Genomic DNA, 18,514 nt, shown 5'->3' on the forward strand with positions numbered 1-18,514 from the left:
TACCAGAAAAACATGCCAAGTGATCCATTTTGTGTTCTGGACGGTCAAATTTGAGATCAGAAAAATACATCAATCCGCTTGGAGATGTTTGGAGCATATGCTTGAAAACACCTTCCATAGCATCGTCAAACATCTGACGAACTTCGTTATCTTCCTTGTTGGATTGTATCCATGCTTTCAATAAGTATTCGTAAAAACTGTCACCAAGAGCTCCCATCGACATGTGATCTGGAACGATAACATGGTAATAATTGACCTACGTCTGGAATTTTTCATTATGATACCATTTTGGTAGCTACAGCTTAATGGTATATCAAAGGAATATCAAATCTTTTGTCAACTAGTCAATTAACTTGAATCCAATTTATTAGGTGTTAAGAGGAAAATAGAGATCCCAATATATCATTACAAACGATTATATGATGATTCTTTACTATTTTGGTGTTTCTTTTCATATGAAAATGCGGTGTTTCGTGGATTCATATAACATTTTCTTCAAACGAAATTTAGTTGTTAGTTCATTACACTTCAATAGAATGTGATACTTACGCTGTCCCCATTTTCCAGTTTTTGGATTGAAGTAATTTGGATACAATCCATTAGGTTTATCTGTTTTCTGAATAACTTGTCTTATTTTCTCCACTTTGTTACGATAAATTGGGTTACCAGTGACGTCGCTCAGATAAGCAAATTCTAGGTGCAGGGTACCAAACTCTGACAGTATACTTGATCCACCACTAGCCCATCCATAGTTTTTGCTAGTCTGAAAAAAAAAATAATAATGGGCAAAACGTCAAATGTCTAGGACCTCGATATACCGTGAATTACTACTTCAATTTTTATGAAATTTTATATGAATATTCAGGTTGGAAAGCTATTGTATCTATTTCGCCTCTTTCGAATATATGTTGGGAATTACTGTGATACAAAAAAGGTTTGAGTAGTATGTATTTGATTTAATTACATATGTACTTGACTTTTGAATACGTACCCCAGTTTTGAAATTAACAATAGCATATGGAATGCCTGTGGGAGTTTGGAAGGCTGGTAAGAGCTTATCTGCAATTTGTTGAGCCTTGTCCCTAAACATAACATCACCAGTTAACGCATAGCAAGAAAGCAAACCACCAACAAATCTAATATTCGTTTCGAACACGGAAACATCATTTGTCTGAAAAAGAACAATACATTTATTAATCATACTAGTACGCCCATAGATCTACCTTGTAGGTAGATCAATATATCCTGTAGATCTACCTAATAGGTAGATCAATGTTGTCCATAGATCTACCTTGTAGGTAGATCATCATAGCCCATAGATCTACCTTTTAGGTTGATCAATATAGCCCATAGATCCATATTTTAATTCATTCATAAATACTTCCATATCTCCTGTAAAATCGATATCGCACTGTATAAAAAATATTCATTGCACGTATATCTTCGCAAATTATGCAAGAGAAAACAAATCTAAAGCTCTTATTCCAATTTCCAGATTTCATAAGGTCTCGATGTTCCAGAAATGTATAATTGGCGCTTGAAAATTGTACACCCTGTATATAATCGTCAATCCCCACCTGTATACCTTCAAGAATTATGCAATTGAATGATAACCTATAGAGCTAACATGACAACTATAAGAAAAGTTTTCAGTTCTCCAGAGACATCTCGGAAATTGTACACTCTGTATAAACGTTATTCATCGCACGTATATCTTCGCAAATTATGTGAGAGAAATCTAACTTGAAATTTCAATTTTCAGATTTCATAAGTTTTCAATTTTACAGAAAAGCATAATTGGCGCTCGGAAATTGTACACCCTGTATAATATGGTCAATTTATCGAAAAACCTCCAATAGGCAACTTGAAAAAAAACAATGTATAATCGTTATTCTTATATGTACTTTGAAAAACATAATTATATGTGTATACTACGAAATCATTCACACAATAGACTAAACAAAAAATTGATCCATTTCAATAATCCGAAGCATTCACCGCCAAATAATATAAAAATTAATAACTGGCGAAAAATTAAGAAAAAAAAAATTATCACCTGCTGCAAGATTTGAACTCGCATCCCAAAAGAGACCTCAGATTGTACGACCGCATCCCTAACGACCCGGCCAAAATGCCTTTGCATAATTAGGTGCATTTGTGCTTCTTATAGGAATAATGTCAAAATAACTGGTGACAGATTCTATAAATTGATAAATTTTCATGAATTTCGTTTAAAAAATCGTTAAATATAAAGGAAATCGAATTAAAATATCTCTACCTACCAGTTTTCTTCGCCTCAAATGCTGATATCTTTCCAAAATGATATATTTACCTTGACAATTCACATGAAACGGAATGCTTCAAGATTTGACCAATTTCCATGAAAATATCAACAAAACGCAAAAATACCATCATAAAAGGGCGGTACATACAGGAGTAGTCTATTATTTCCTCAAATTTCTCGTTAAAAACTTTTCAAATAACCAAATGACTCCTGTAGAGGCTTCTGGCAAACCAAGCTTTCCACTGACACAAAACGATTCCGCTTGAAAATATCATAAAATATACATGGAAAAAGGGATATAAATCGCATCTGATTCATCTTTTCTTGCATATTTCCTCTCGATTCGTCCAAATTTCAACATTTCCATTAAAATATCATCTGACGTTTCCCATTTTCATTCTGTATTTCGACGATTTCATGAATGAGCACAGAATTGGTTAAAACGTCAGAATATTTTGAATAGATTATTAGATTGATCCTTGATTTTATCATATAGTTATTCATATTTCAAATAGTTCTATTCATCAAGAGCCCTCTAATGGACACAGTAAAAATAATATAAAACCTAAATATTCTAGAAACGTCAATTGCCGCGGACGTTGCTAGGCCCGTTGCTACCCAAGGACATCGTAGTATTTTCCTATTGGTCGTTCACGTCGACGTGAATCTGGAAATTCGTCGGGAAATTTCCCAAACTTTATCCGTTCATTCCCAGGTAATCCCGAAAAATCGGGAAACGGGAATATCCGCGGGAGTTAATTCGACATTTTCTCTTTCTTCCCGTACTTTTAGTTTTTCTCATATCTCTCCCAGAGCCGAGAACACTCGACCGCAAAATCGGTCCAAAATCGTTCGATTTTCGGTGGGAGGAGCGCTTACGAGTTTAATATAGTATACTAGTACGCCCATAGATCTACCTTGTAGGTAGATCAATATATCCTGTAGATCTACCTAATAGGTAGATCAATGTTGCCCATAGATCTACCTTGTAGGTAGATCAATGTTGCCCACAGATCTACCTTGTAGGTAGATCAATGTTGTCCATAGATCTACCTTGTAGGTAGATCATCATAGCCCATAGATCTACCTTTTAGGTTGATCAATATAGCCCATAGATCCATATTTTAATTCATTCATAAATACTTCCATATCTCCTGTAAAATCGATATCGCACTGTATAAAAAATATTCATCGCACGTATATCTTCGCAAATTATGCAAGAGAAAACAAATCTAAAGCTCTTATTCCAATTTCCAGATTTCATAAGGTCTCGATTTTCCAGAAATGTATAATTGGCGCTTGAAAATTGTACACCCTGTATATAATCGTCAATCCCCACCTGTATACCTTCAAGAATTATGCAATTGAATGATAACCTATAGAGCTAACATGACAACTATAAGAAAAGTTTTCAGTTCTCCAGAGACATCTCGGAAATTGTACACTCTGTATAAACGTTATTCATCGCACGTATATCTTCGCAAATTATGTGAGAGAAATCTAACTTGAAATTTCAATTTTCAGATTTCATAAGTTTTCAATTTTACAGAAAAGCATAATTGGCGCTCGAAAATTGTACACCCTGTATAATATGGTCAATTTATCGAAAAACCTCCAATAGGCAACTTGAAAAAAAACAATGTATAATCGTTATTCTTATATGTACTTTGAAAATCGGAAAAACATAATAATATGTGTATACTACGAAATCATTCACACAATAGACTAAACAAAAAATTGATCCATTTCAATAATCCGAAGCATTCACCGCCAAATAATATAAAAATTAATAACTGGCGAAAAATTAAGAAAAAAAAAATTATCACCTGCTGCAAGATTTGAACTCGCATCCCAAAAGAGACCTCAGATTATACGACCGCATCCCTAACGACCCGGCCACAATGCCTTTGCATAATTATGTGCATTTGTGCTCTTTATAGGAATAATGTCAAAATAACTGGTGACAGAGATTCTATAAATTGATGAATTTTCATGAATTTCGTTTGAAAACTCGTTAAATATAAGGGAAATCGAATTAAAATATCTCTACCTACCAATTTTTTTCGCCTCAAATGCTGATATCTTTCCAAAATGATATATTTACCTTAACAATTCACATGAAACGGAATGCTTCAAGATTTGACCAATTTCCATGAAAATATCAACAAAACGCAAAAATACCATCATAAAAGGGCGGTACATACAGGTGTAGTCTATTATTTCCTCAAATTTCTCGTTAAAAACTTTTCAAATAACCAAATGACTCCTGTAGAGGCTTCTGGCAAACCAAGCTTTCCACTGACACAAAACGATTCCGCTTGAAAATATCATAAAATATACATGGAAAAAGGGATATAAATCGCATCTGATTCATCTTTTCTTGCATATTTCCTCTCGATTCGTCCAAATTTCAACATTTCCATTAAAATATCATCTGACGTTTCCCATTTTCATTCTGTATTTCGACGATTTCATGAATTAGCACAGAATTGGTTAAAACGTCAGAATATTTTGAATAGATTATTAGATTGATCCTTGATTTTATTATACAGTTATTCATATTTCAAATAGTTCTATTCATCAAGAGCCCTCTAATGGACACAGTAAAAATAATATAAAACCTAAATATTCTAGAAACGTCAATTGCCGCGGACGTTGCTAGGCTCGTTGCTACCCAAGGACATCGTAGTATTTTCCTATTGGTCGTTCACGTCGACGTGAATCTGGAAATTCGTCGGGAAATTTCCCAAACTTTATCCGTTCATTCCCAGGTAATCCCGAAAAATCGGGAAACGGGAATATCCGCGGGAGTTAATTCGACATTTTCTCTTTCTTTCCGTACTTTTAGTTTTTCTCGTATCTCTCCCAGAGCCGAGAACACTCGACCGCAAAATCGGTCCAAAATCGTTCGATTTTCGGTGGGAGGAGCGCTTACGAGTTTAATATAGTATATAAGGATCTTTTTATATTCTTTTAATACTCACCATTTGACTGAGATCTAAAGTATTAGCTACCCAGTCCCTAGCTTGTTTGAATTCCTTTTCCATCCCCATTATATACAAGGTGTCCAAACCGTCGAGTATCGTAGCCCCCAGTGGCATTGTGCCAAAAATACTGGCACTATGTCCATGTTTGCTGATAGGTCTCAGCTCATTTTTACCCCAAGCGTACTTCACATAGTTGTCCCAGGCATGTTGGGCCATCTGAAAGAAAAATCGTGTAAATTTTGTTGTCCAATTTTTTTTTTTTTTTTTTTTGAAAATTTGATAAAATATTCGACAGACCAAAAGTCGCCCGGGAAGAATTTAAGAATTCTACCGAACATTTTATAAGAAATACGGTCCAAGTAATACAATAATTGATAAGTAAGATACCGGAAAGAATTTTCTGTTTTTCGATTACTAATGGATCTGAATATTTTAGAAAATTCTTCCCACCAGAATATTATACTACATCCAATTGCAACCTTATATTATTACCTCTTGGAATCTGATCTTGAGACAGCGAATAATCTTATAATTATAGAACCTGTTTAACAAAACCTGGTACCATAGATGTTCTTACTGCAAATTCAATTTAAAAAAACTCAACCAATTGAATATAACGATTATAAATATCTATGAGGCTGAGTGTTTTTCTCAGCGTACCGATAATAAAACACTTCTTTTTTTGTTTTATAAAAATAAGCGAAGACGAAAGCCACAAGACAAGATTTATGAATTATGCAGTTTAAATTTACCGAATTTGTTTGTTGAGTGCTCTGAGGAAAGATGCAATTCTATACATTTCAGCTAGACATACCCATTTCAGAATAGTATATTCTAAAAAAAGTTGCAGAATGGGCTTGTATTAGACGATATTTTCTTCATTTCAGTCAAGTTTTGTGAAAAATTGTCTAAATTCAATGAAAAATTCCGATAATACATCCTAGTGACTTTTGTATTGTATTTTGGCAGTTGGTGTGACTGTTACGAAAATTGGCAGATTACGGAATTTGAATCGTTCGATTCGAATTTTGAAATAATTTATAATTACTCATTAAATTCGTGAATTACGTCTGACGAAATCGATTTAACACCACCAGAATTAATAAAAATTGCGAATAATGTTGCAAATCATTTCACTATATCCGAATTATATTATATTGACAATTGAAGTGTGTTTAAATTTGATAGGATCGGAAGTGGTTGTAGACAACCACAAATTGAAAAATATAACTGAAAACAATGCTGTAATGAGTTAATTACAGCACTGTTTTTAGTACTGTGATGAACTCATTACGATACTGAAATAGAGAAAACTTTTATCGTGGTGATTTTCTCGATCAAATCATTTCTGTGTTCAATTTCGTTTCATTTTCGACATTTCCATATATTCAAAACTGCAATCAACGAGTTGATCGGTCAATCTAACTTTTCTCTAATTCTGTGGTTATTCCGTTCATGCTTCCACATCTTGTAGAACAAAATCGTGCGAGAATATATCAGAAACGCACAGTTTTCATGGTTATATTTTATTATTCTATGTTAGTACTCCGAACTTTCCGCCACGGCTTTATCTGTCAATTCATCAATTTGCCTTAAAGAAATCAGTTCTGCCAACCAACATTTTTCAATGCAAAAATCAATAAAATATTTTAATGGAAATATTTCATTAATTTCAATGAAAATGCAATGAATTAGAGAAAATAATGTATAATACTCGTACAGAAGGCTCATTCTAGCACTCGTTCATTCCAAAACTCGCCACTTCGTGGCTCGTTTTTGAATTTTGAACTCGTGGAAGAATATCAATGCCTTCTGCACTTGTATTATAAATAACTATTATAATACAAGTGCAGAAGGCATTGATATTCTTCCACGAGTTCAAAATTCAAAAACGAGCCACGAAGTGGCGAGTTTTGGAATGAACGAGTGCTAGAATGAGCCTTCTGTACGAGTATTATACATTATTTTCTCTAATTCATTGCATTTTCATTGAAAATAATGAAATATTTCCATAAATATATTTTAGTGATTTTTGCATTGAAAAATGTTGGTTGGCAGAACTGATTTCTTTAAGGCAAATTGATGAATTGACAGATAAAGCCGTGGCGGAAAGTTCGGAGTACCAACATAGAATAATAAAATATAACCATGAAAATTGTGCGTTTCTGATATATTCTCGCACGATTTTGTTCTACAAGATGTGGAAGAATGCACGGAATAACCACAGAATTAGAGAAATAACTATTCTGAAACTAGTCGTTAATCTTCAATATCTTAATTCACACTTAATTCTATATTCCGAAATTTTGACTCTGGCTTTGCCATCTGTGCTCCAGATACGGGACTTATTGAGTGATTTTTAATTGTAAATTGCCATAATAACCAACTTCCAATCGGTGTTTTTCTCATTTTGTTTTCAATCTGATGATTGTGAAATAATTACATTTCTAAAGGTTCCGTATCAGAAATAGCAAACTAAAAAGTTAGCCGATAACAAAGTGATTCTTCAAAACGATAAAGTCTAATTCCTGTAATTGTATTTGAAAAGCTATGAATCAACTTTATCTCTTCGAATGTAATAAGACAGGAGATAGCCTTGGGTTATGAAATTGGCACAAGAAATTCGATAGCCAACAATTCGTTCTTTCCATTGTATTTTCAACCTTGAGATCCTTCTCGTTTAATTTTCGAGAAATAACATACTTTGTTAATCAGCTTTGTTGATTTCAAGCACATCCTACCAATTCAAGTCAGGTAGGTTTGAGATAATCATCGCATGAAAAAAAAATGTGCAAGCTTTTTATTCACGATCGATACTCTAGAAAAGCAGATTAATATATTTTTATTGATCGGAGCCCCAATGATTGGAAACGAAAAGATTATCGAGATGATAAAAAACAAGATAACTCGAGGATTATTTGAGATCTTATTAAGAAACTAATCTTCATTAATATTCAATCTTATGATAATTATTTATAATCAACTCAAAATAACACTTCGTAGAAAAATTCAGGAAAACAAATATTTGAAAAGATTTTTCAATAATAATAATAATATTTCAAATGAATCGAGAATTGATAAAACGAAAAAATTCAGCCAATAATTATGGAAATATGTTTTCTCGCCTTTCGCTATTTTTGTTGTCTTCAAACTCTACTATTTCTTGAGAAATCAAAATTTGAATACGCAGTGTGCCAGAATTAGTGGTCAATAATTAACTACTGTATTCTCCGATGATCAAAAATATTGAGGAAAATTCAAATAAATGTTTTTCAAAAAAATTTTTCTCACTGTTACATTAAAATTTAAAAAGTAGGACCTGGGAGAAGGATTTTATTTTCTCGAAAATAAAAGCAGCAAAAATCATTAAATTTGGTATTACTCTTGTTACTTGGGTGCTTTGACTACTTCTGTAAGTATACTATTAAAATTGTTCAAGGGTAAAAAGGCAGAAAAAGAAGCATTCTATATTGAGAAGTTTTAAAATACGTTTTTCTCGAAACGGCGAAATTATGAAGGAAAAAAATGAGTATATATATTCATTTAGCACGAACATTGGATTTTAGAAATCTTGCTCAGAATTCGAAAATATTGAGGTACATAAAAGTTCGTGTGAAATTTACCCTGGAAAGCCTAATTAAATTTTGATATATATATTTTTTTTTGCGTATTTTGTATTAACAGAAAAAAAATTAAACCAATGATTAAATTTTACAGGTTTTTTTTACGATACCCATTTTCTCGAACGATTCTGATATCGTTTGATTGGGATAATCGGCTTTCTCGTGAAAAAATACATCAAGGAATTGTAGATGAAAAAATGACTGCAAATTTTCAAGCCAGAATTGGTACAATGGAGAACGTGAATAGGAATTACGGATCTTGGGATGTCCCATTGTTATTTCTACAGAGTCGATATGCAAATCGTTAGGTTGGTATGTTGTAGTCGCGTGACCATTGGCGTGACCTGGAATTATTTCCAGATCCAACCAAATAAGTTCTATGAAGCTAAGTATTATCCTGTAAGAATAAGCATATTATTCTCTTATTCCTTCTGAATTGATGCTGGGTGTAAAGGGTTCTCCAATATGAATAATACAATTCAAAATGGTTATAATGGCACACTGTGTATAATTTTTGACATTGATTATGTCATTTGTGTTCACTAGGTTATATAATTTAATCATGGAAATAAACACGCTTCAACAACGTTTAGAAATCGTTTTATTATTTCATCCCAATCAGTGCTGATTTGTGGATACTGAGAGAAATTTAAGAAGAATTTCATGATCGACATAATTCACTTAATCGAGTAACTATTAGTATTGTGGACAAATTTGAGAGTGAGTATGACGAATAATGAGTCGATTAACTGAATAATGGCGTACATGAATTCTTCTTAAATTTCATTCCCAAATGAGCACTGATTTTGATAAAATAATTTCTGCACATTGTTGAAGCGTGAATCTTTCCATGACTACTGGTACAACCTACTGAACAAAAATGATTTAAGAAATGTCAAAGAATAATACACGTTGTCATTAAAACCTTTTGAAATTGTATATTTCCTATCCTAGCTAGTGAAAGCTGATTACATCAGAACATACAAAATAAAATCCTAATATTAACGTTTGAATCAATGAATCATCTCAATTCATTTTGAGCATCCAGTGGAGCACTCAATAATTATTATTATTATTATTATCAAAAACTCAGTACTAACCTCCGTTCTTTAAATATTCAGTTTCAAAATGTCACTCAAATAAATGTATTAATTTCGAAGTTATAAGGTTTTTCGTTTTTCCAAAAATCTTCCAATTTATGAAAAAATAAAATATCTCGAAAACGGTAAGTTTTAAGCATACGAAGCTTCGAACAAACTTGGGTTCATTTATTCCGTGCAATCTAAAATTCAGCAAAATGTAGGTTATTACATATGAAAAACATATGTTTGGTCATTCACGCTCTTTTGGTACACCCTGTGTAATTCCAAACAATTTGAGAATGTTACTCTAATGGAGCCCAATGATACTGTACCAAAAAAAAATCGAAAATTTCAGCGCTCAGCCATATTGGTGGTTAATGGTTTAAACAGCCTGTATATTGATTTTATTAGAATATAAAAATGTCAACTGAATCTTGCGCTTTGGTCACTTTGATGTCGTTGCATCGTTTTGATCAGTGATAAAACCTCTCCAGCACTTCTTAATTAGTAACCTTGTATTTCGTTTCTAAGCAACACGATATATTTCTACTATTAAATTTGAGATCGCAATATTGAGAAATTAAACGATATGGCTTCAGGAATTTATCTAGCCAAAAAGTTTGTGCTGGTACGAGTACATTCAAATAAATTGATCAAGTAATTACTGATCGTTAAAAAAGGCGACAGAACACAAAAAAACAGTCTTCAATATTGTTGTTTTCACACTCTAATGTCTAAAACTACTGTGCAGAGTTCTATGTGGTATTCACAGGTATATTGAGCCCAGATGTTTTTGAGATTTAGGATTTATTTGAAATCGGTTGAAGTCTTGGCAAAGCTTATCCTTAACACAGTATAAAATGTCCGTAATAAGATTTCCACACCCTTGTGTATTGACATCGGACTCTCTACGCCACTGGACCGATCGACGGTACGATTCGCATTCGAAAAACGTTTCGAAGGCATGTAAAATTCACCCGAGAAAGTAGCAAATATCCAAAAAGAAAAAAACAAGAGCTCGGGGGACTCGACCAAAACCAGTTGAATTTAGGGTCATAAAACGTAATAACGCCTAATGCTCGATTTTAAGCTTGTCTTCGTGTTCATAAACAATTCCATCATTCGCGAGGATGATGTAAGACGAAATTTGAATAAGGATCGATGAAACCGCTACACGATAAATATTCATAGATCATTTATGGATGGAACAATATGATTTTGATCGCAGTCCACGTTTTTATTACTCTGTTTTTTCAATCGCCCAATTGGAAATAGAAGAACAAAGTATATTTCAAATGGAATGTATTTTTCTCTATTTGAGTATCGTAATGAGTTCTTCACAGTACTAAAAACAGTGCTGTAATCAACTCATTTCAGCATTGTTTTCAGTTATATTTTCAGTTTTGTGGTTGTCTAGACTGACTTCCGATCCTATCAACTTTCAACACGTCAATTGTCAATATAATATAATTTGGATATAGTGGAATGATTTGGAACATTATTAGCAATTTCTCTCAATACTGGTGGTGTTAAATCGATTTCGTCAGTCATAATTCACGAATCTAATGCGTAATTATAAATTATTTCAAAACTAGAAACAACGATTCAAATTCATATTCCGTAATCTGTCAATTTTCGTAACAGTCACACCAACTGCCAAGATACAATACAAAAGTCACTAGGATGTATAATCTGAATTTTTAGTTGAATTTCGACATTATTTCAAAAAACTCGACTGAAATAGAGAAAATATCGTCTAATACTCGTTGCAGAAGGCAATTCCAACAGTCATGCGTGTTGGAATAGGAACCCATTCTGCAACTTGTTTTGGAATATACTATTGTAACACAGCAGTGGAGTATTGTGTCAATACTCTTGAGCGTTGAAGACAATCATAGAACGGAACTGTTGGTGTTTTGTGGTGGTATGGCAGGTGACGCAATCTTACTGAAACCACTTATATTCCACTGAGACACAATAACGTGCTTGTTACTGCTATTATACGGTCCGTTTCCCAAGAAAAACGGTCTAATTCGAGGTCTAATTATTTCACCAGACATCCAACAACAAAACACAAAACAAATGATATTTGAGTGGTACATTCCTGATTTATTAATCATAAGTGTATTTTTTTAAGCCCCAAATGTGTCATGTTCTTCTGTAAACAAAGCCAATGATATGAGAATGGGCCTCGTCACCAAAAATAATTTTGTGCGAAAAATCGGTATGCACTTATACAGGGTGATTCACCGCGCTGGTCTTTTTATGGAAAAATAATCATAATTCTGTGTTGAAAATTTGCATATTGGAGTTTGAGACAATCATCTTTTTACCTAAAATAATTTCAGGCCTCTACAGCTTCCTGTTATACCGGAAACAGACTACTACTTCTTTATTTCAAATGGCACATTCAGTAAATGATTGCGTCATTAACTAGATTATTTTATGACAATTTGAGTAAGATGCCATAACTTGAGTGTAAACTCAACGGCTCATGAGTTAATGGGATTCTCATGAAAAAAAATGGTGGCGACGAGGACTCACAATTTGTTGAATATTTCTCAAGAAAAAGTTTTTTTCGAAAAAGCCTTTTTTATTTTCGATTCTGCCAAAATGTAGTGTCTATCTATCTAATAGATATCTATTTAATCCATCTATCTAATGATGCAATAATATACTGGGTGTGCCAATTGAAATAAGAAAGTAGTAGTCTGTTTTCGGTACAACCGGAAGTTGTAGAGGTCTGAAAATATTTTTGGGAGTCAGCTCATTTTCTCAAACCCCAACATGAAATGTTTCAGCACAAAATTATGATAAGTCTAATTGGCCATCTCGGTGAATTACCCCGTATATACACGCAAAATATCAACCTTATCGGGTGTGTAGTCAAGGAAATATTGGGTATTTTTCTTCAAATATTCTTCTTCAACTTTCTATGCTTCTGATGATTTGATCAGCTAAAATAAAAGATTATTTCACATAAAAACTAGGAATCTCAGTTTAAATACAGGGTAATTTTTTCGATGTTCTTCTTGAATTTTCTTTTGTTACGCTATTGAAACAAAATTGTGTTGGTTTCCACCCCATAAATATTCCCATAAAATGCGGGTTACAAGTTTTCTACCATGTAACAACCTACTAAAACTAGCGGTACAGACTAAGGTGTTTTGTTAAGCTCGTTCTATTCCTGGAACTGTTTTTATCTACCAATGATCCCATTGAATGTTCGATTCCCACGACCACGTAGATTCGAAAACGCCGGTAATTATCAAATATCAGGTAATCCAATGGCGCAATTTAGTTCTCGTTAAATTCGTAAGCCTGAATCTAAATTTCCACTCGAACGATTCCGAATAGATAAAAAGCATTATTTACTTCGTGGTATTACGCTAAGTGATTACATGATTGGCGGAAAAATAGCCAAATGCCATTTGTAGATTGAGGAACATGTAGGTAAATAATGTGTTGCAAATTTCGCAGAAAAGAATCATTTCCTTCTGCGATTAAACTTTTCCGCTTCTAGTATAAATTTCTAATAATGAACTACTAGAATAGCATTTCCTGATGTGCTTTTCATTCTGCATTTCAACGGAAATCGTAGATAATACAATTGCAACAAATTGGCCGTATTTTTTGTGGTTATGAACAACTTTTTCGAGCATGACAATCCAATTGAATAACATAATATGTCGATCATTTTTTTCATAATCTATATCAGTAATTCTTAATTCGACCATGCATTTAATAAAAGTATTTTCAATGTAGATACATTCGTTAAGATTGGCCTATCTCTGAATTGTAGATTCTAGGCCTCCAAATAAGATGTTTCTGCCTAAAATACAAATATTTCTGGTTTCCAAGATATCGGGTGTTTAAAATTTAAATATAAATTTTTATTTTCGCCATAAAATTTTCATGTTTAAACAACTCCTCTTTAAAAATTAGCGATATTTCGTTTTGGACATTTTTTGGCTTAAATTAGGCATTACCTACTAATCGGGGAGACTTAGTTACATGAATCAAATAGAAGTAGTCCATCTAAAGAAGAACTAACTCTCTAAGGGAGATCTAGACAAATGAAAGTATCTTTCTTGTATAATTTTGCGTTTTTTAATATTTTGATCATACTATTTGATTAACTGAACACAACCAAGTGTAACTAGTGCTCTCTATTAGCAAAACTGAATTAGAGTTCGAACTTGCACTCCTCATGCCCAAAAACCTATAAAATTGCCAATTTTCAAATAAAATTTGTTAAGAACATAAAAATCATATTTAAACTTCAACCACCTGGTATCTCGGAAAAATTAAATATTTATATTAGGCATGTTGGTAAGAATCATCCTGTATAGGAAATTCGTTATGGTCCAGCATAATTACCAAAAAATATACAGCACGATTTGTATCATAAATAATAGATTTATAGTTTACAATAATGCAAAAAATTATAATATATTTTGGGTCAATCGTTATACGAAATAATTGAATTTGTTGGTTTTGAATCCTTGAATTTAATGTATCTGATTATCAAGCTCCCTACAATCAAAGAGAGATGTCACTTTATATATGTTACAAATTTTATACAAATATGTATACCTCTTGCTGTGTTCAAAAAAGCTCTAGACGACCTACTACAGGCGATTTTTGGATTTATATATTCTCCATAACATGAACTGTGTTAATTTAAGGAGTGGTCCAAATATTTCAGGGGTTAAATATTGAAAATGATAAAGAAACATTTGAAATATTCAAATCAGAATATTCTCAAGATATCACGTTATGAAAATTAGTTCATGGAATTCATAGAATTCATTCTGTTGAATAATTATTTTCTAATCACGAATTCCTTCATGTCATCAGTAATAAGGTCGACGGAAAAGTTTAATTATCTACTCGTCTATTAAAATGGCAATTGATGATCTTAAACGTCGAAACATCTCTCATCTTACTGGTTGAGTAATCATCCGTTTACTTTCCAGCATAAAAATAAATATGTTCCTGATAATTTGGAATTCCCTAAAATCTATGAAAATTTCGATTCTTCAAAATCCATTCATTAGAATTAATAAATTGCTGATATTCAATAACATTTTTGAAACACTTTCATACTTTCCTTTCTTTTGTAGGTATTATTAGGCCAATTTAAGTCCCCGGTTCAATGCACAGATGGCGGTGCTAGTATTAAATCATTAAATCATATAATTTTTAATTTGTACCAACCTTCAAACGATACGTATCAAAATTTGACAGCAGTCCGACCATCAGTTTGTGAGATATTGCGTTGTGAGTGTAGCTACTTTTGTTATTTGAAAAAAAGATGGAAAAAAGAATTGCGTGTGCTGATAAAATATTGCTTTTTGAAGCGAACGAATACAGTTGAAGCAAAATCTTGGCTTGGCTTCCTGCATCAGGAAAATCAACCATCAGTGAGTGGTATGCTTTAAACGTGGTGAAATGAGCACCGAAAACGGCGAACGCAGTAGACGCCCAAAAGAGACTTTCATCGATGAAAAAAACAAAAAAGATATCTTCTGAACGTGTACATCATATCATTCACTAATATTTGTACATGAGAAAGCTGCGTGCAGAATGGGTGCCGCGCGAGCTGACAATCGATCAAAAGCAACAACGTGTTAATGATTCTGAGCAGAGTTTGAAAATGTACGTCTTCATAAGTGCAATAAACCTGAATTTTTTCGTCGATTTGTGACAATGGATGAAACATGGCTCCATCATTTCACTCCGGAGTCCAATCGACAGTCAACTGAGTGGACTGCACACGATGAACCGAATCCAAAGCGAGAAAAAACACAACAACGTGTCACAAATCAATGAATACGATGGCAACATTGCATGAATTGGGCTTCGAATTGCTTCTGCATCCACCGTATTCGCCAGATCTGGCCCCCAGCGACTTTTTCCTGTTCTCAAACCTCAAAAGAATGCTCGCTGGAAAGAAATTTAGCGCCAATGAGGAAGTAATCGCCGAAACTGAGACCTATTTTGAAGCGAAAGACAAATCGTGCTACAAAAATCGTATCGAGAAGTTGGAAGATCGCTATAATCGCTGTATCGCCCTTGAAGGCAACTATGTTTAATAATGAAATCTAATTTTGGCAAAAAAATGTGTTTTACTACGGTAGATCGGAGACTCTTCAATTGGCCTGTTACAATCCTAATGTCACCGATATAACGTCAATTACAGCCTTCTCCTGTGTTGTAATTTCAATGCAATAATTACGGATGGAATGCTTAGAGCTTCAGTTAAGTTTCTTAAAAGATTACTCATTCATCAAATGAAATTCGACCTAGATTCCTTCGAGCAGCTCTAATGTGTGCGATAATAATTAGTGTCACTGGTTTAGAAATTAGCTTCTTATTTGAGTAATGCAATATGCCGGGTCCAGCCACAGCGGCTGCGGTGTTCCCTTTATCTAGGAAGGAAAGAGATAAGAATTTGATTTTTTTATAGGTACCTTATTGCTTGAGCTCTACGTTATAAAAATATTTTCGGACACACAAGGTGTTCAGTTTTTCCTGGACGACAACCAACTGCGTAATTTCGATAGGCAAAATCTTCTTCTTTTTTTTTCTCTTTCGATTTCTACGTGATATTACAATGTTATGGTCCAATAATATAGGTACGTGAATCACTCTCTTGACCGGTATATCTGAAATGGACCTGCGATATACAGGGTATAAAAACAGGTTGACAAATTTTGTGATTGAAAATTTCCAGAGTTTTCTTTAGTTCAAATTGACCCTAGGAAGCGAAATCCACTGGTTTTCTTTGAAAATTTCTTATTCATTGGAAACTTAACAAATTATACTGAGTATACATTATCGGAAAAAAAATATTTTATTACGTAGTGCTCAAGCAATAAGTTAGAGATATGGTGCACCTCGCCACTGTTTCATGACCCTGTATATTCTTTTTTTTCAGAAAGACTCGACAGAATGGTTTGACGTAAAATCACAACTTCAATGACTTTCTTCAAGTTCAATTGAATAAAACAAACCAATTTCGTCAATAACAATAACTAATCCAATAAATAAACATGTGAAATCGATAGGTTAAATCATTCACGATATAATCACGTTTTATTAACGTGAATGTAGAAATAACAAATATAAAAAACATAATGTATAACTGGTTTGAATACTAGTGGTTCTTTCATGATAATTTTATTTTTAATTTGTGGAAATTGGTGCGTTTCTTCTTCATTCACGATGGAACAGTACCAATATCAAATACTCTATACCAAACACTGTTGAATGAAATTATCAGAATCAGAAAAATCGCAGAGGACTGAATCAGGGGAGTAGTTTGGCCACACTAAATAGAGTTGCACAAGTTCGATTTGAAAGTTTGAGATTCACTTGAGTTTGACTCAATTTCAAGTTTGACTTGAAATTAATGAATCTCAATGAATTCATTGGGTCTTGTCGATGTTAAACATCAGAGAGAGAAGTACCGCACTAACCTGCAATACAACTCCTGCAGGCCATCAAAGCAGTAGCTAACATCGAAGTGTTATGGGCAAACAAAAGTATACGTATCATATTTTGCAATGAAAGGGAGTCGGGTACATTTGCAATATCAGCTATTATCTCTCCCAAATCAACAGGTTAATCATTGACGAATAACAGGAACAGAAGCGGCCCAAGAACAGAACCCTGAGGGACTCCAAGATTCAGTTCATATCATAGGTAATTATCTACCTCGACGGACATTGTTCTACCCTTAAGATGACTAAGAGGCATTAGTTACATGTTTTTAACTTAAATAAACGGTTCAAAGTATCGGTGTGTATTTTTTTGAATGGATAAAGTATAAATTAAGATTAACCGAGTTTTCAGATGAGTCTCCCTCCACTCTACCCCCGGATAACTGTACTTTAACTGTACTACGAAATAACCTATTCAATTGGATCACTTGTTACCTCTTTGATTTTATCTCTCCTCTGTGTCACAGTATCGTTAGTCCTGACCGAAGCGTCGTCTCCCTGGTAATCGTAATCGAAATCGTCAACGGCGGTTGCCGAAACATTCGGCAGAGGTTCGAATCCCGGGGAGGAATGCCCTCCCTGTCGCTTGGTGGACAGGTATATACCGGTCCACGTCATCACGAATATCGCAGACCCCACGCTGGGAGCGACGAGCTGCATCTCTCACCACGTAACGTTCGAACACAAACACAGGAATCACGGGTCAGAACAAAGAACTGTTACTTCCGACAGGACAACGGCATCACATCACCATTTCTGATTTGGAGAAGAGCACAAGAGTTATCAGCCATTTATCAATCGACATTTTATCGCTGTGATGGATATGCCGTGGAATGGAGCCAATATAATCGCGTGGTCTCAAGAAGCCAATCAAAATTACTAATTATTGCTACATTCTACTTACTATAATAAACACAGGTCCACTGTTGGATGTTCATGTTTGAAGTTGCGTTCTATTTACAGATACGATCTTTTCACAAGCGAGATCTCAAAACATCGTGTTTGACCCCCTGAGAATATGGTAGCTGAA

The 18,514-nt window shown here is 33.7% G+C and overlaps 1 protein-coding gene across 2 annotated transcripts in view; it reads right to left on the reverse strand.

Moving 5' to 3' along the window:
- The window catches only part of LOC123676884 (mannosyl-oligosaccharide alpha-1,2-mannosidase IA-like), a 34,525-nt gene that overhangs the window by 2,617 nt on the left and 13,394 nt on the right, over positions 1-18,514 (reverse strand). Inside the window, exons 1-5 of one of the 2 annotated variants that reach the window (XM_045613148.1) lie at positions 17,920-18,307; positions 5,269-5,487; positions 992-1,171; positions 550-763; positions 4-228 (exon numbers count right to left, since the gene is read on the reverse strand). In XM_045613148.1, coding sequence (XP_045469104.1) covers positions 4-228; positions 550-763; positions 992-1,171; positions 5,269-5,487; positions 17,920-18,144 — 1,063 coding nt within the window. In that variant the 5' untranslated portion in view covers positions 18,145-18,307. Of the gene's footprint in view, positions 1-3; positions 229-549; positions 764-991; positions 1,172-5,268; positions 5,488-17,919; positions 18,308-18,514 lie in introns of those variants that run through there. The other variant, XM_045613147.1, reaches the window with a different exon arrangement.

This window comes from Harmonia axyridis, chromosome 3 (assembly GCF_914767665.1).
Source record: "Harmonia axyridis chromosome 3, icHarAxyr1.1, whole genome shotgun sequence".
Classification (NCBI taxonomy): Eukaryota; Metazoa; Arthropoda; class Insecta; order Coleoptera; family Coccinellidae; genus Harmonia; species Harmonia axyridis.